We start from the raw sequence: 19,948 nt of genomic DNA on the forward strand, positions 1-19,948 counted from the left end.
GTATAAATCTGAATATTCAGATATTGATCATCACAAGTATCATTCGCCCATAATTTTTGTTAATTGGTATCTCAACTTGGATGCTGCCTCACCTAAACCTTCATTCATCTATAAATGATGTCAGGACTAAAATGCAAATTATTCTGATTACCTAAGTAAAATTTTACTTTGGCAAGAATATTTAGAAATTTTCTTATATTAACTCTTGTGAAAATTAGACATAACTACATAATAATTTGGAATCCAAGCCTAATTTTACTGTGTATTTCACCTTGCAGAAAGACTATTTATTAATATTAATAATATTAAAGTCAGAAGTAAATATGAATATATATCATTCCAACTCACTTCACTGTTCATTGTATAAGCTGTTAGTTATAGAGTAGATGAAAGATTGGTACTGCGTATTAATGAATAACAATATGTATTAGTGAATGAAAATACGTATTAGTGAATAACACAAGAGCATGATGTAAGATATAAAGGTCTGCTTAGTTTTTTCAGTTATCTAGTTCTGGCAGTTGTTTCTGATATTAAATGCGCAATAAAAGTTACAGTTGTTTTGATTTAGCTGTATTTCATTTTTCAGGTATTTGCCTGCATGTTAGCTGCGGCTGTTCACTGTCGTCATCTGATGGTATGGAAAATATTTGCACCAAAATTTATATTTGAAGGACTTGGATTATTTGCAACCATACCTGCCATAATATTGAGTTTACTGCTAATGGCTCGTGTGACTTGCAGCCTTTCAAAACTTATGAAAAGTATTGAAGCGAAAGAAGAGTAATATTTGAAGAGAGAGAGTGAGAGTGAGTGAGTGAGTGTACATGTGTCTGTGAATGTCCCTATTACAAACCTGGATTTAGGGGGCTCTCCAGCCCTGGGCCTCCAGTTGTGTGAAAAGGGCCACAAAATGGTAAAAATTAGATATTTTAAAATATAAAAATGTAACCAGTAATTTGACACTGCATAATCAGGGGCCCCCAAGGTCACTAATTTCTGTTATTAGAAAATAAGAATTTTAGAGCTTTTGTTATAACCAGTAGATACCTCGGAGAGCTGGTCTGATATTGCATTTGAGTGAAATCTGTTACCACATTTTAAGATGGCAGATTTTAAACCTACCTTAACAAAGTTCGAAAAGAAATCACTGGTCACGGATTATGCTTGGAAGGTATTTTTCGTTTGAAAAATACAGGAATAATTGTATTTTCTGTTCTTGGTATTATTTAGAACTATTTCAACAATTCCTGTTTCCTTATTGATAAGGATCTGTAGTAATTCTTTCAAATTGATTGTTCATCTCATGTTGCTTGCCTGTAGATTTGATCTTAAAATAGAGCAAAGAAAGCAAAAAGACTGCTGCCTGAAATCTAGGACAGTGTTAATCCATCAATTAACTTCATTAGAATTTGCTCTTATATCTTCAGATCCACATACTATTAAATGAAGAACTGCAACCGTATCATCAAAATTTGGAAATTTTTGGTCAGATCTTTTGCAAGAAGCAAGACTAATGACCTTTTGCCGATCTCTGTGGGAAGTTGTTAGCACAGCATGCTACGATGCTAGAAATCTCGGGTTTCAATCCTAGCCTAAGCATGCGTGTTCTTTGTGTGTCCCTTCATCATATCACTCATCCTCATCTTCGTGATTAACCCAAAGTGGCAGAAATGCAAAGTAAAATAAACCCAATCAACTAATGACTATCAGTGTTCAATCAGAACTGAAAATCAAGTCTATATCCAAAAAAAAAATGAAGTGACTTTTCGATTACTCAGGGCATTAGGTTTATAGATTTGTGTGTATTTATCATCACCCTGCTATTCAGTACATATATGCAATCTATCCATGTTGACATAAAGCTCATGGTTCTGATTGAAAGACTGTGGGCCGTTTGTATAAAGCAGTTGATCCTCGATTAATCAATAAAATTGATCTGTAGTCATGCTGAACTCTGATTTTGTGTTGTATAAAAGTTGAACTGTGATTTAAGTCCCTGCGTTCTACAGTCAAAGTTAACATGCAAATTTTCTCTGATCAGCAGACATTGACAGTAGTTCAGCTGTTGTAACATGGCTGTACTAACAATAACAAATATTTGCTTGTAAAATTATAACTATAAAAGTTGTTTTTGGACTTTTGATGTCGCAGTTTCGTTTACGCTAGAACATATTTTTGGTTTTACATTTCTAATTTACACTGTAAAACTGCTTAAGAAAACCCAAGGATTCTTTACTGTTTTTTTATTACAAAATTTTAAAAGAAACTAGCGGTTAATAAATTTTTAATTTGCCCTGGAAAGCTGGAGGGCTTTGTTTTACATAGTTAAAACTAATACAAAAATTACCACCAGTTGCCTTAGATTAATCTTAGGTTAGTAACATAGATTAATAAACAGAAAATAAACACTTTAACCTCAATTAAAAGAATATGGTCGACCTACTTACGAAATTTACTCAGCGCTGCGTTTTCACTTTGACTGTAATCAACACTTCGGATATAAAAGTACACATCTCGAGAGCTCTCGACACTAGGGGGGGGGGGGGGGACACCATTGGCAGAAGCTCCTTGATGTCTTCTTTCCGCCGCTTCTTCTTTCCCTCAAAGATCTTTGACGTCTATCCCTCGAAGTAATTCACCACCGCATTCATAGTTCAAAGGTCGAACTTGGTATCAACGTCGTCACCTCGATTAGCAATTCTGAATTCACAACTACACACTTACAGTGTTCTTTTCACTTCTCGCGCTATAAAAGTTGCCACGAGAAAACAGTTTGTATTTGAATAAAATTCCGCGCGCTCTTTTCCCAATCACGCGAACGTTCAAATGTCTGGAACACAGGTCACTGTTAACTGTTCACTAGGCAAACGGCATTTACCAAAACAGTCCACGAATATCTAACTGCAACTTGCTGCCGATAGCACTATCAAATTCGCGAATTCTCCATACCCAGAGATCTCGACGCCAACTGCTGCATGTAAACTTCTGCAGCCAACGCGCGAAGCAACGTGGCCTTTCACTCAAAGGCTCTACAAACACTGCTCGAAAAACTTCACCGCGTTTTTCTTTGTCCCTTTACACAATGCATAGTAAGGACAGTTCATTTTCCCCAAGGGGTGTTAATCTCTCTAACCTCTTTCTTCTCGGAAGAAATAATCAGTCCTCAAAATAATCTGTTATAAATGCCCTCTCCCCTGAAGAGACATTAGATGGACTGATCAAGAAGAGCTAATGTCTTTTAGAATCTATTCATCTCCTTGAATTTTTTGACCAGACCTCGTATATACATTTTTCACACTCACATTACAGTTATCATTTTTTTCTTTAAATAGACATAACTATATCTATATTCCTTTGTATGTAGCACAAAAATATTTATAAGGTATGATTTTCAGTTACCAAATGTGTATATAATATTTTAATTACAATGATTTCACGTGAATTCACGACAATAAAAAATCAAATATTTACTCTTGAATTCACACATAAGCACCATGTGTATTCATTCATCTAAGCACTATTAACATACTACACAAACTTTCCAATATATATATATATCATCATAGTTCACCTATCTTTATACCTTACATAAAATCAACTTTGAACCATTACTACATAATTTATCAATCTACTACAAGTAACTTCAATGAATCACAAATTGTCTTGCAAGTTTTCTAATTGTTTTGACTGATTTGCATAAATTCTCCTTTTACTGTTTCTGCAATTCCATAATTTTAAATTTTCCACATGTTGTGATTCAATTATTTACTAGAGCGGTTACAGGCGGGTAAGTGTAGAATATTATAAAAATATTTTTGATTTCTATCTTTACAAAATATCATCATACTCATGAAAGTAACCTAACAGTAAACCTCCTTTCTCTTGTCAAGATCTTTACCTTTCATTTCTTCTTTCTTCTTTAAGGTATCAGCATGTTCAAAATACTAATTTCAGGAAATTACATCGTACAATACGTCGCTTATCTCTTTAACAAACTATTTCTTAACTTGTAACAGAATTCTGGACATAATCTTTCACTTAAATATCAGCATGTTCTTTATTACGTAACTACAATAATTTTCGGTTCGCCTTCGACCTACTATTTTTCATTTCTGGTCCGCCTTCGACCTTATATTTTTCAACATTTCTGGTCTGCCTTCGACCTTATATTTATGTGCCTCTCTCGCACTATATCTTAATACACACTGACTTTTACCTCATATAGCTATGTCCAAGAACTCTCATCACTTCATCATTCTATTAATGCTTTTTAACCTTGCTTTCCAAAGAATTTCCTCAAATAACTTTCTTCTGAGCATGACTGTTCTATCTTCTTTCTCATTTGTTCTTCATTATTCTTAACGATTTTGAGGCTTACTTCCATTTTTTCTCTTACTCTTTGGCATTTTTCTCTTATTACAAAGTTATCTTCAAATTCAAATTTTCATTATCTAGCTGCTCATTGACAATAATAATTACCAGAGTTTTTATCAAAACCATCATTAAACTTTTTACATTGAACCACAACTAGTTTTCACATAACCTATACAAAACAACTGACATTAAATAACTTTTTCTTTTAATTTTCTCCATTTTCAATATACTTGGCTCATAACAACATACACAGATTGTTTACATTTGAATAATTTCCATCATTTTATCAAAAACCTACATAAATTAGTAATTATTAAAATGTTCATCAAGAGAAATGGAAAATTAGATCTTCCTCTAAAATTTACTAACTTAATAATTACATTTTATTATATTACCCAACAAATTAGAATGTCTCTCATCTTTAGATTTATCAGTCCTTGTTGTTTCTTCAGTTTCTGAATATTTCTGTTTGTCGTTACTATCATGTATCTTTTCCGTATTCCTCTTCTTCTTTTCCCTCTTATTTTTTCTTCTCTTTTCTCTCCTTTTCAAATTTCTTCTTCCTCCTCTTCCAACTTTCTTCAAGTAGGGAAACTAACAATCTGTCAACACTATTTGAACTTTCTCTTATCTTTAAAGTCTTTTCATTTTGTTTCCGATTTTCCATAGGTTCAATTTTCTCACTATGAGAATCACCACTAGCAACTTTCTTCCTTACTTTCTTCTGATTCTTCTTGTCTCGTATCTTTTGTGGCTTTCTCTTATGCTCTCCGCCCTCATCAGATGAACGTATTTCTCTATTTTCCTGTTTCATCCTTTTCATACTTGCCTTTGATCTATCTGTGCTAACATTCTTAGATTTTTCACGAACTTTCTTCTTCACTTTCTTTGCAGCTTTCAATTTCTTTCTCTTCATTTTCTTCACTTTCTTTACTGAACTATATCTAGGTCTCATTCTAATTTTCTTCCGTTTACTGATCAGAGTCATTTCGGGTATCGTCACGTCTAAAGTTACACATTCTTGCAGTTTAGAAAACATAATTTTTGTCAGGTTTTTCGTGAAAACTTTCATCTTTACTTATCACTTCCTGAGATTGCTGTATTCCGAGTGACTCATCTTCAACTTGTTGCCTTTTCATTCCCAAGACGCACACTCGTTCCTCTAGAGCCTGTACTTTCCAATCTGTCTCTTTTTGTTCATCTTCTATATCCACTTGTACTTGATCAGAATTATCCTCTATCATTTCGCTTTTCTCACGGACCTCATTACAATCATATTTCACTTCATCTACTTCATCTATCACGGAGTGACATGATGCATTATTATCCTGAATAACGCCCTCCATTTTTTCTATCCTAGTGACTTCCACTTCCAAAACGCCTAATCTTCCATCCATCTTGTCATTTATTTTTTGCATGGAAGCATTTATTATTTCCTTGAGTTCCAATTTATTCTGTTCCTCTTTCTGCTCCAATTTTCTGTATAAGTCTTCCTGCACTAGCCTATCTTTTTCTTCTATCTGTCTCCGTTCTAACCTATCTTGTTCCATTGTTTCGTATAATCTCTCCCATTTTAGCTTATCTTGTTCCTTATTTTCTTCCCATTTTAGGCATAAGTTCTCCTGCGCTAGCGTACTCTGTTCCATAAATGACAAAATTGAATTCAAGACATTTTCTTTTCCCCGACCAACGTGAACTTGACAACCAAATTCGTCTCTTTCTTTCGAAACACCCTGTTCTTTTTCGTCTATTTTTTCATTATCATGAACTTCATTTCCAGCTCCGTTCTTGCACTGCTTGCACGAAAAATCTTTCTCAACGCAGTCTTTATGCACCCATTGTTTACAGTCTGAACATTGTACAGCAGCGTCTGAAATCAACAATCTTCCGCAACAAGGAGCTTTCCGTATTGTACGAGCCATGCTGCCGACAAACACAAACGCAGGTTGCAACACTCAATGTTTACATAAACATCGCCGACAACGACGCAACACAATGCCTGTTACCCCTGTCATTTTTTTTTTCACCAAGACAATCTAAGGCAACTCCCGGGAGTTTCGGGCACCATATAACGATAAAAGTTGTTTTTGGACTTTTGATGTCGCAGTTTCGTTTACGCTAGAACATATTTTTGGTTTTACATTTCTAATTTACATTGTAAAACTGCTTAAGAAAACCCAAGGATTCTTTACTGTTTTTTTATTACAAAATTTTAAAAGAAACTAGCGGTTAATAAATTTTTAATTTGCCCTGGAAAGCTGGAGGGCTTTGTTTTACATAGTTAAAACTAATACAAAAATTACCACCAGTTGCCTTAGATTAATCTTAGGTTAGTAACATAGATTAATAAACAGAAAATAAACACTTTAACCTCAATTAAAAGAATATGGTCGACCTACTTACGAAATTTACTCAGCGCTGCGTTTTCACTTTGACTGTAATCAACACTTCGGATATAAAAGTACACATCTCGAGAGCTCTCGACACTAGGGGGGGGGGGGGGGGGCACCATTGGCAGAAGCTCCTTGATGTCTTCTTTCCGCCGCTTCTTCTTTCCCTCAAAGATCTTTGACGTCTATCCCTCGAAGTAATTCACCACCGCATTCATAGTTCAAAGGTCGAACTTGGTATCAACGTCGTCACCTCGATTAGCAATTCTGAATTCACAACTACACACTTACAGTGTTCTTTTCACTTCTCGCGCTATAAAAGTTGCCACGAGAAAACAGTTTGTATTTGAATAAAATTCCGCGCGCTCTTTTCCCAATCACGCGAACGTTCAAATGTCCGGAACACATGTCACTGTTAACTGTTCACTAGGCAAACGGCATCTACCAAAACAGTCCACGAATATCTAACTTGCTGCCGATAGCACTATCAAATTCGCGAATTCTCCATACCCAGAGATCTCGACGCCAACTGCTGCATGTAAACTTCTGCAGCCAACGCGTGAAGCAACGCGGCCTTTCACTCAAAGGCTCTACAAACACTGCTCGAAAAACTTCACCGCGTTTTTCTTTGTCCCTTTACACAATGCATAGTAAGGACAGTTCATTTTCCCCGAGGGGTTTTAATCTCTCTAACCTCTTTCTTCTCGGAAGAAATAATCAGTCCTCAAAATAATCTGTTATAAAATGTGTTGCAAGTGAACATATGTGGCAAGATGGGAGAATCAATTCATTAATACTGTTTCCATAATAAGAAAGAAAAAGCATGCACAACGAGGTGAACAATGATAAATATTTCTTCCATTTTTCTTTCTTTCCATATATCGTGTCATTGTTATTTAGTTTGAAATACTGTGGGTTTTTTTCTTGAAATTTGCCTTAAATGACTGCAAGAGCATATTGTTTAATTTCACGATCAGAGAAATGTAACTTGAGTGCAATCAAGTGTTGATACAAACAGAAGATATGACCCGCTTACGTTTTCTTGTTGATATCATTGTAAAACTTTCATTGGGATGAAGAGGGACTATAAAAATATTACCATTTCGCTTTACTGCATCCAGCCAAATGTCATTGCAATTTAATATTGTCCACAGAATGGAACAGGGCATGTAACTTTGGCTGTAGTGCATATATATCTACTGCTTTATGAACTGAGCACGTTGCATTTTAGTTGGTAAAGCTTTCTCTCCTCCTGATATATAAACAACACATATCTTCTTTATTTTGAATATTATTTGTTTTGGGCATAATGTACATCTGAGAGGACAAGCACCATTGTTGTTTCAATATTTCTTTCCATTCAGGGAAACTCAAACCCATTTTACATTTCAAAATGTACATTATTCAATTAAGTGCAAGGAAAGTTCCATATGCTACTTACAGGAACTAATTGTCCACCTGTAACATGTTATCATGTAATCATATATAATATAATAAACACCTCCTCACGTGAACAATAGCTCCAAATGCAAGTATAAGGAAGTTGTTATATATCTTTTTAGCATTAAAGAGAAATACAGATTTTTTTAAAAAATCTTATCTATGCAAGCATATTTTCTCCCCTTTTCAACCAAGAATCGATAGTTGCTTTCGTTGACAATGACAAATCATCCACGTGGAACTCGCACAAGCAATAAATGGCCATATAGTATCTAATTTACGTGATTTTACTAAATTTGCAACATGTTCGAATATTTACTACGTCCAGCACTTCAGATTTATTTTTTATTCAAATATTAAATACATGCATTTTCCGAAACCAACTTTAAAGTGTTTGCTGTTCAGTGTTGGACAATTGGCAACATCACAGGCACACTAGCAACATGTCTGGATTTGCCATGTTGCCAAATGTATTTCTCTGACCTAAGATCAGGTTATGTTCTAAGATCGACAAACCTACTTAGCTTTATACAACATGATAGAAGCTTGAACTTAGTTCATTCCCGGATTGTAGATCAAATCTGATCTCCAGTTGGTGATGTTTATACAACCGGCCCTAACTGGTGTTTTCCAAGTACAGTAGAGCGTCGATTATCCGAAGTAATTGAGGGACATGGGTGTTCGGAAAACTGGTTTGTTCGGATAATCGAACTGTACATGTTTATTTGCCAAAAAGAAGTACTGTACAGTAAATTTATTCATAAAAACAGGCATCTCTTTAAGTATGTATTACAAAGTAACGTACAAAGGCAACTTTAGTAGGAATATATAGTATGTGGTACAGTTTATTAAACAAAAATATGTACATATTACATACGCATTTTGCATGAACAATACACACAGTACACAAAATTAACGTTTAAAAAAATCCTTTATTTTGGTCTGTCTAAGCAAGCCTACACGCTTACGAGCAGCTAAGTCACGTACTTTTTTCATTACAGATATCTGAAAGTGAGCGAGTACACAGTTCGGTTAAGCGGTCGTTCGGTTGACCGACGTTCGGATAATCGACGCTCTACTGTACTAAATAAAATACATTAAAAAAATGAATGAATCCATAGTTATAATTTTTGGGATTATTGGTGATATCTCTTATGAATATGTAGCCAAACTGTAGATTTGGGCCACTCTGTGCTATGAATATGTTACTTCATAGTTTGAATAACAGAAATCTCATTACCTAATTGTCAAACTCTGTATGACTTAGATTACTCTGTGAGGAAATAGTAGTGCATTGATTTTGTAGAAGAAATTTATGCACTTTTATGATTTTTATACATACCAACATTTAAAAGTTATGAAATATTTTATTCTTATGTTATATGCAAAATTGTAAGATTACCAATGAAAAAGTGAAACTGTATTGTAAGGTGTTTGTTAGTTTTGGTTTTACAGAAACTTTTTTTCCTGATGTATACAACTTTCAACTTTGTAAGGTAAATAATGCTGGTAATTTCCTTGTTATTGTGATAGGCCATGTGACTGCCATGCAGAAGACCCAAATTCAATTCTTGGAACAGGTGATCTCGGGAAGTTTTTCCGCTGATGGCCCTGCGTAAGAAATCGTAAGATTTCCTGTCGTATTAACCAGAGTAATAACATTGTAATAACATTGTATACAGGTTCATTTTTATATGAAAGATATGTTTAATCCATTTTTCAAACTTGTACGTATAACTTTGTACAGTCCCCATACTTTAGAGTCAGTCAACAAATCAATTGAACATGGTGATACAAAGACATTACAATGTCCATGATATTTAGTTATCCAGGATGTTCAATTATCCATCATCTATAACCTTCCAGCCTAATTAATCATTTCCTTATTCCGGTTGAGCATTGTGAATTGTTCCTCATTGATATCTTCTCACTGTTCCACAAGCCTACAAAATTAGTATGCAAAATATTCAACACTGTATCTTTCAACAGACATGGAATAATTAACTTATTTCCTAGTTCAAACATGCTTTTTCTATCATTATTTCATTTCTTGATGAGGTGCAAAGGATGAATCATGTTTATCCAAATGTAGTTTTGTTTGTATTTTTTTCATAACATACAATTTTATCCGCTGTAATAATAGATCTGTATTAGTTTCTTTTCATTAATTCTTTGTAAAAATTATGGCTCAAGTGGAGTTGTTTTGAACACCATCTTCTAGCGCATCTATTAAATACAATATTGATAACCGATCTGCTACTTCAGTATGTTTATTGCATTCAATTTTGAAATCTTATTCACATGTTTGAAGTCTGCTGTTACTGAATTCACAAAATGTAAAATGTTGATAAAGTCTTTCACTAGATTCTTGAATGTTGTTTGTGCAAGAACCCTTCGCCTTGCTCTAAATGTAAAATTCTCAAAATCCTTTCAACACTGTAGTGTTCAATTTGTCAAACTACCACTTCTAATATTATAACCCATGTATTGAGATCATCCAGATAAACATGAAACAAAGCACATGGAAAAAAAAATACGCTAAGACACAACTGGAACAAGACATTTAGAAAGTTTTATTCATCAATAAACTTTGAAAATGATTGACAGTGGTGGCAAAATACATCCTTGCTGGACTAATCTGTAATGTACATATGACTAAGTCACTTTTTGGACAGGTTCATTTTTTTTTTTAGAGGTAACTCAACCATGTAATAAGAATCCAATACATCTACACATGCTATTTTTAACTTTTTCCGAACCATACCTTTTTATCAGTATGCAAGTTTTGGGTAATCAGTAATGGACCTGTACATTGCAGTTAATATTATTTACCAATGACAATAAGATACGAAAAAGTTTGTGATTTGAGGGAATAGCATAAAAGTATGGAAATATAATATGTAATTCTAGTTATGGATCCAGAATCATAGTACTTCATGTTCATTTCTGGTTTATTCCAAGAATCCTGTAATTTCCTTTAAAAAAGAAGGAAAAGGTTTTCACATCCTTAAAAATGTTATATGGTAACACTGTTAAGCCTTGTTTTCATGTTAATAAAACATTAAAATGCTGACCAAGGCAAACTTTTATAGTATAAAAAATATAAAAATGTACATATATTTTTTATACTATAAAAGTTTGCCTTGGTCAGCATTTTAATGTTTTATTAAAAATATTATATTTCTTCGAAGAGGCTTGATATTTATTATACCCTGCTCCTTGAGAATGCAATGAATCAATGAAAAGACAATGTGGTTTTTCAAGCATGGTGTGAAATATTTCAAGATTTTACTTTTCAAATTTACTTTGGGAAAGAACATTTGTTGGTTTTTATATGCATGTCAAAGTAATTTATGATTTCAGTTGTGTACATCATATTCAGCTTTGTAATAATTAAGGATATCCATGCATTAATTTTAGACTACAATTTAATTTTTTACAAAATTTATTTATTATCTATGTTAATTGTTAAACCCTTTTGGTATTTTTAGTGTCTTTTATAACTGATAATGTGGTTTATAGTATTTTTTAAAAAAATACCACTAAAATGTAACTTTTTGTTTCTCTTAAGTAGATGTCTTAAATTATTTAATTACCAGTTAATAACCCAAATAAAATGTATTGGAATATGTGTTGTTTTTGTATTCAAATCACCTAAGTGTCTCTTTTTGGGACAACATTTCATTGTGCAGAACTGTAAGGTTGCCATATAACAATGCCCATATTATCTTTGTAAATATTTAGAATTTCCCTGTGAAATGATTGAAAGTGATAACTGTCAACTTCCTGATTGATTTCAATTTATTATTCTGTGTGTACACACAAATGGAATCCAGTTCCTGCTAATTTTTAGTGCCTTTTACTTTCATACTGTGTTATGTGCCATATTTGTGTTCTGGTTACATAACCTTAATGTATGTATTTTGTTTCAGAAATCTGCAGGAGAGAGGCTTGTCTTCCAATTTCTAATCCTTCCAATCTTATGATGACATAGCATACAGAACTAGATGAGATAGCAGAGGCATATTCTAAAAATTTGACTTGTTTTACTGCAACAATTCTTATTTATCACATATATTTATTAGTTAGATATAATAGAGTGAGCCTCATGGTCAACTTGTCTGTGGAGTGGTGGCCCACGTTCCGGGCAGTGAGAGTGCATCTGCTGGCATTTATACCCAAAGCTGCATGCTGACTTGCCACTAGACATGTTAGTGCTTCATTATCTAGATAGCTGGTGTCCAGTTTGCATGTGTTTGTGAAGTGTTAAGGTGTTAACAAGCATTTTCGATTATTTTGTTTTTGTTTACGTATTACTGGTGCTTTTCTGCAGTCTAATAATGCCATGTTATACATGGCAGCAGAATTCCCAGATGTTCCGGTTCCATACAGAGAAAGTGTTCGGTTACTTGTGAACAAATTTAGGGAAACAGGGTGTGTTCTTAATAAGAAGTGAAGGGTAAAACGGTGTGTGCTTGCTTACTGAGGACACATTGGAACATACTCCTTAAAAATCCCTCCCGCACTTTGCACAATAAACAGACATTTCCGAGTTGTCTGATTGGTGATCTACCAAGCTTCTAAAACATAAGCTATACATTAGAAGAATTGGAAGAAAACATCAGCAGAACTGATGCATGTTAGTGAAATTTTCCTAACAAAATGCCGTAAATGTGTGGAAGCAGGAGGACAACATTTCCAACATCTCTTGTAACAAGGTAAATGCTCATTTTAATTGTAACTGTCCATGTAATTGTACAAGCTTATTCCATTACGTGGCTAGTGGTTCCAGTTGCAGATGTTGCATCCAATTTACTGGCAGACATGCTGCCGCCGCTCCACGGACAAGTTAACTGTGAGACTCACTGGAGAAATAAAACACCAATGCAACTTCAAATATTCCAGCAATTTCTATATGTATGAAAATAGTTGATTTACTGGCAGTAACACGGGAGAATACACCTCTGTGAGATAATATGTTCATCTCCAAAACTTGAGAATGAATTGGATTCTAGCTGCCTGAGTGACGGATGACTTCAGTCCCACCCTGGACATGGGAGAGGAGAGGTACTTTTTTTTCCTCCTTCATTGTCGGTACACATAGAAAAATATTATAACCTATAGTGCAACAGCCCTTGAGGACAACAGGACCTACCAACCAAATGCCAGCCTCACTCCCACAGCAGAGGATGACGGGTGGACAGCATAACAAATCCCAGTCATTATAGCAGTATTTACATGACTGGGTTACGCTACTCTTTTGTAGCTCCTCAACTTCACCATGATGGTGGATGGTCACCGGTTCCAAACAGAGGCTGAAATCTTATGAAAAAAGTTGTTGTGCTTCCCTCAGGAGACTTGAACCAGCATGTGTCCCGTAGCCTGAGCCAAAAGTTGATGCCTTAGACCACACGGCCACGGTGTGGAACGGATGAAATTAATTATTTATCTGATCTGTTGTGAAGTTCAAATCGTGAATGAACCATGGTTTTCAAGTTATTAAAACCAAATAATCTTAAAATGGCACTGGGTACTTCTTTAAACTGAACAGTTTTATGGGTTTTTTAATTGAAATTCAGAAAATTAGCTTAAGGAACTATATATTTACTATCTCTGTAAGAATTTTTTACAGGACAAGATGCTTTCTTCTTTTTCCATGCCTCCAAATTCACACGGCCAAATAACGAAGGCACTTTTACTAAATGTGGCCACATCTGAAAGAACAAAAAATTAGTTGTACAAAAACCAATAATTGACATTAAAATGTAATGTCTTTTAAGCATACATGGCATGGTAAAGAAACATGTACTTATAACTTTTGAATATTTACTATTAATGTGCATAATAGGATTTTACAATAGTTTCGAGTTTTGTAAAGGTTTTTTTTATTTTTTTGTACTATTAATTTAGTGTGTTCCTTGGTTAATATATTAAACTTATTACAATTAAATACTAGAATAGGATTGGCAAATTGTCTATCACTATTTTCCCTCACTTGCATCCTACATGTTCTTAAGGAATGAATTGTACTGATGCTGTTGCAGAGGTTATTAATTCATATCTTGGGCGTGTGCGAATTACTCACTTAGTAGAATATCAAGTATTTAAAAAAATATTTAAAAATACCAAAATATAGTTTACTTATGGTTTGTGAGTATGTACAGTATGCCAAACTATGTTTCGGGAGTCAACTGCTCTCTTCCACAGGTTATCTCCTTGGCTAGCAATATTGCTTCATAGCCGCGTGAAATAGAAGTAAAAGAGTAAGGTGATAGGTGTTACTATGGTAAAAGAGGGTTTTCTAACAATTTGCCCATTCCTGATAAAACTCCCATGCCCACATTCCTTTCATTTATAAAGCTCCAAAAGCGTAAAAAGTCAAAGATAAAAAACTTTAAAACCTGAAACAATAACAAAAAAAAAAAAAAAAAAAAAAACGCGACTCCACGCTCGCCTGCAAGGTATCTAGTTTGCCTTCTTGCAGAATGCAGGAAGTTTCCCGGTTCCAAACTCCGCCCACCAGTCTCCCCTCCTCTCCCCGCATTACGTCATTTCATACTTGAAAGCATGAGTCTCCTGAACTGCTATGAAGCAATTTCGCTAGCCAAGGAGATAACCTCAGGAAGGGAGCAGTTGACTCCCGAAACGTAGTTTGGCATACTGTACATACTCACAAACCATAAGTAAACTATATTTTGGTGTTTCTAAATACTTAATATTAGAGGTTATTAATTACTTGACTTTTTTTAATATATTCTCAATGCATGCACTGCATAAAACAAAATGAACTAATACAGTGGTAGACATTTTTGGCTACGTATCGTACTGACCATTTGTATATTCAAAAAGTTATTTCTAAATTTATTTTATTCTGATCTCATTTCTTTTTGTGCACACAACCCTGTAAATGTGTGTGTCTTGGCATGATGAGCAAAGACTCAAGCTGTATAAACTCTAGTGTGAAAATTTGTGTGTTGTATATCTACCTATTACTACCTATACCTAAGGGTGGACATTTATCAATGGGAACAGAATTTTGTTAGCAAGCAAACAAAGATATTGAAAACATATAATAAATATATATTTGAACTAGGGTGTTGCAAAAGTGATACAGTGGAACAAAAATTGTGTAGCATGGCAACCATTAATGTAAAATATGACAAAATAACATAATGAAGGCTGTGTGTTGATACTTGAACAATGTAACAATTTAATGTTATGAATAAGCATTCCATTGCAACCGTGTTATATTAATCGACCCCAATTTTGCTTAAAAAATATTTATAGGGTCACATGACATGACAGCATTAGAATATAAATCATTATTTCATGTAATCTAAATTTTCCGTATTCCCAGGATACTGACAATGCAAACATTTCACGGAATTAAGAACTGCAAAAGTGGTGTGGTACTCAGATTCTAGAAAAGTATAAATTATTAACTTTGAATCCATACTTTGATACCAATTCAAATGATAATCTCTCTACTGAGTAACACGAGGAACAGCTGCATACTGCTCTACCACGTAACACTTTAAAAAGCACAAGAACAGTGCAACTCTGAAGATAAAAAACATTCACTTGCTATAATTGTAGTTACAATAACCAAAACACCCACAAAATTCCACCTCTGCGATGGTGTGGTTACCACTTTGTGTGTCCCTTCATCAATTTCATCCTATCACCACTCATCTTCATCTTCGTTATTAGCCAAAAGTGACAGAAATGAAAAGTAAAATAAACTAGATCAATCAATCCAACACTAGCAAATATATCTGTGTAAAAACTATCCACTACGATTTTCAGTCAGTTTCACACACATGCTTTATGCTTGTATCTCTGCATTGTTGATATTTTCAATTTTTCATGCACATTTCAAAGAACACAGTGAAGGAACTTCATGGTGATCAATTAGAAGTCATTGCATGCAAGAAGGCATATCGATAAGAACTTGAGAAAATGCAATTACTTATCACATTCAATTTGGGATATGTTACATGCAGGGGGGATTTACCACTAGGTTATTCAGAGGGGGGGGGCTCACAAAAATGAGACGCTGAAGGAGCAGAAGTGATATAGATCATCAACTATTAAAATTCCATAATATTCTGATAATAGCAAAATGAAACATGTCAAGTTGACCTTTTTACTTGCTTATTTCATGGAAGAAGGTAGGAGTTTCTAGCGTTAAAATAATTTCTTACGATAGCCCTATTTTCTGTACTGTATTTTAACCGGAGCGCAAGTCTATGGCAGACTGCAAAGGAAGCCATGCAAAGACACACAACAGTGCTAAAAAAATAAACAAATATCCTTGTTTTCCAGTTTCCAACCAGTGTGGCTACCATAATGTAGCATTTTTTTCTTTGGTGCGTGTGTGGCAGAATGCATAGTGCAAGTCGAGCTTGTAAAAAAAGTAAAAGAAAAGCATCTTTTGGAAATTCTAAAGACTTAAAACTGCACTCAGAAATTCTGCATCAGATAGCAGACTATCTACTTTGGCATCCTCCACAATGAATGCAAATGTCCTGCAAGAAATTGACTTATCTCCTTCATCAACTTGCTGCCATGAAAGCCAAAAGGAAACAGTTTTGGGTGAATATTCTCTTGTTAAACCTAAGTGTACTGTTTTATTGAAGTTTAATGAATAATTTTTAATCAGATGTGTGCATGTTTTAAAGTTTACAAGTGTTGTTATAATTATAAGCAAATGGTTCTGATTGTTTTATGATTTTGTTACATTTTCCTAGCAGAAAGACAAATTATCGTAGAATTTTAGCAATCGTTGTCACACAAAATTTGAACCTTTCTTAAAGTAATTAGCTCTGGATTTAAAAAAAAAGTTTAATTAAAAATTACCTTATGCAAGCATGCTCCACATGGCCAAGGCATTTTGTGTTGATAGAAGGTAGAATTCAAACCTTTTGGCTGCGATCAGCAATAGAAAGCATTTAGGGATCTTATTTTAATGCTAAGAGAGCTAAACCTGACCTGCCTAACAACCACGAAAGCATTTAGAGTTATTATTAAAATGCTAAGGGAACTAAACCTGACCCACCTAACCTAACTACGAAAGCAGGTATTGAGAAGTGAACCAGTCTCTAAGAAACCTGCAGTAAGTAATCTCTAAAACTGCAGTGTGTGTTAACAGACATAAATCAAAAGCAAACCATGTAAAAATTGCATACAATGCATGATGAAATTGCAATAAAACAAAAGGAACTAATTATAATACAGAACATTCTATTAGTGGACGTCAAGCACCAGGATAACAAAACTATCAATAATAATAATAATATCAGCAGGGCCCAAAGTTTTATAAATTCCTACTTCTATGTGTAAAGTAAGAGTACATGATAGGCACTTCTAGAACTTGTCGGTAACAGACATAAACCCTAGCCATATGCTGACAAGAGTATTTGTTAACTTTAGTACACATGTGTCGGAGAAAAAAAATATTTATGAATTTTTTTTACCCTTTTAAATGTATGTGACCTATTTATGCAGACAATGACTATTTTCCAATTTTGATTGATTTGAAATTGACGGGCAAATACACTGGAAAGTATAACAAACCTACATAAGGTGGCTGGTAAAGAGTTAATTATAACTTTGATTTAGGTACCACTTTATTATTGACTGATGGTAAAAATATAAATACATATGAAATTATAATGATTATTTCATACTAACACTTTTAAACATTTATTTGGTCTTTCCATCACTATCATCCAAGCGTATCTTCTGTGTTTCAGTTATAATTTCATCAAGGCGATGCAAGTCTTTTAACGATACAGAACCAGTACCACGAGCAAGTGGTTTTGGTTGGGATGGATCTGGCTTCCATCCAATCATGTAAATTATTTGAAATGTTGCAGGTACAGAACCATCTTCATTTGCATATAGACTCTGATAAATTGCCGCTGCTGCCACCAATGTATCTCTCTGCAAATGCAATTTTCTGTTCCATGCAGCATTGTTTTCCCCCATTCCCTTAAGATCCCACATGAGCTCCAATGCAGTTGGGTAGCCAACACGTATTTCATCTGTATCCACAGTGAGCATGGTGAATCCAGCTCTGGTTAATAAGCTACCTATATCACGGACTTCTGTGAATGGAGAAATATGAGCTGCAATCCCCCCTTCGCGTTCTAATTCTGCTAACTGTAATGATGACCGCAATTCAAATAATGTGTCTCCTCCAAACACTGCTGCAACAAAAACACCATCGCTTTTTAAGCTATTTAATATCTGTGAAAACGTGCCAGGTAGGTCATTAACCCAGTGCAAGCTAAGACTACTTATCACAAGGTCCAAAGAACTTGGTTCGAAGGGCAAATCTTCTTCATCTACAACCTTTTTCTGAACTTGTAAATCTGCTGGACTTTCTGCTTGTTCAAGCCAAGTTGGGGAAATGTCACAAATTACTAAATTGTCAACCGATTCTGAAGAAATATGTTTAGCAACATAGCCACGTCCGCACCCTAAGTCTACAGCATTTGTAAATTTTCTTTTTATATCAAATATACGGTCCGCTAGCCTGTAACCAACCTCCTCTTTCAAATAATCATACAGTTGGACATCTTGTGAAAGGGCTGCTCTTTCTTTTTGAAGCGTTTTAGTACTACGATCGAATATATTCAATATTGGATCCAAAATCTTCTTGGAGCTCGCTACCGAAAACATAAGTCCTCTCTTTGAAAAGTTTCCATTCATTTCATTAAGGTGATGTCCTTTCTTCTCGAGTATCACGCTAAGTGATCTTGCGTGATTTAATTGAAACACCTGCTTGGGAGAAAATATCACTTTCAATAGACGATCATACAGACATGATGCCTGCAATGGTAGAAATAACTTCATTTTCGAAACTTGGTTACCGGAAATTTTACTCCCGTTTACTGGATAGAACAAAATTCCGTTACATATCTTAGTATTTTCCGCTTGCAGACATGAAGACAGTTCCCAATCTGTGCGACAAAGTTCTTCGATGCAGAATTCAATTAATATATGTAAACACAGCTGTGAACAAACGTATGTAAACAACCAAAACTAAGGCGCTTCCGCTTTTCATCTGTTAACAATACGAATCAATGTGGCCATATATTCTATAAGCAGTTACAGGGTACGGGGGTTATTCCTGAGTAAACAAAAAATGATCGATCAGATATTTCGATTATTCATGGTGGGGAAAAAACTTCCGGTTTGGCGAATTTTTCAGTGTAAACAAGTCGAAAACAGATCGTCACCGATCATATTTTCTTATAAAAGATCGGAAACAAAACGGTTCACTTGAAATTTTTGAGTGATATAGAGAAACAAAGGTACCTACAAAAGATTGGCAATTTCCCGGATCCTTTGGATCAGGGTTGACAAAATTTGTGTTTTTTTTTAAAAAAAGAACAAAACAAACTGTTTTTTATTTCCCTTTGGAAATAAAGTTTACCATACTGCAGGGTAGGGGTATGTGGGACAGAATTTTTTGCGTCTGGACGAGAAATTCTTTAAATACCGACATTCGTGACGGGGAAAATTCTCAATTTCACGACAAAGTCGGGAAATTTTCGGGACGGGATATGCAGAGCTAGGAATTTTAGGTGCTGCACCTTAAATTTTTTTGTGTGAAAATGGGTAAAAAAGTGACCCATCCCCAAAATAAGCACTTATTAAACTCTACTCATGGTGTTTCGGTTGCACCTTTTTGCATCTTTTTCACAATCTCAGAACTTTTCCACCTTTTTCAC

The 19,948-nt window shown here is 34.6% G+C and overlaps 2 protein-coding genes across 2 annotated transcripts in view; one reads left to right on the top strand and one right to left on the bottom strand.

Moving 5' to 3' along the window:
- PIG-O (phosphatidylinositol glycan anchor biosynthesis class O) overlaps positions 1-3,293 on the top strand; it is a 48,695-nt gene extending 45,402 nt beyond the window's left edge. The window contains exon 5 of the mRNA XM_083130783.1: positions 590-3,293. Within this exon, the coding sequence (XP_082986909.1) occupies positions 590-787 (198 nt within the window). The 3' untranslated portion in view covers positions 788-3,293. The remainder of the gene's footprint in view (positions 1-589) is intronic.
- A 10,506-nt stretch (positions 3,294-13,799) lies between these two features.
- On the bottom strand, positions 13,800-19,284 carry LOC145995155 (arginine-hydroxylase NDUFAF5, mitochondrial-like). The gene is made up of 2 exons (XM_083131706.1): positions 17,901-19,284; positions 13,800-13,921 (listed from the first exon to the last, which is right to left on the bottom strand). The coding sequence occupies exon 1, from the start codon at positions 19,065-19,067 to the stop codon at positions 17,913-17,915; it is 1,155 nt and encodes a 384-aa protein (XP_082987832.1). The 5' UTR covers positions 19,068-19,284; the 3' UTR covers positions 13,800-13,921; positions 17,901-17,912.
- Between the last annotated feature and the right edge of the window lie 664 nt (positions 19,285-19,948).

Source organism: Lepisma saccharinum, chromosome 11 (genome assembly GCF_977018435.1).
Source record: "Lepisma saccharinum chromosome 11, izLepSacc3.1, whole genome shotgun sequence".
NCBI classification, from domain to species: Eukaryota; Metazoa; Arthropoda; class Insecta; order Zygentoma; family Lepismatidae; genus Lepisma; species Lepisma saccharinum.

What these genes read in the sequence shown, in the direction of transcription:
- LOC145995155 (XM_083131706.1), bottom strand. Translation starts at nt 19,067, where the DNA reads ATGAAGTTATTTCTACCATTGCAGGCATCATGTCTGTATGATCGTCTA.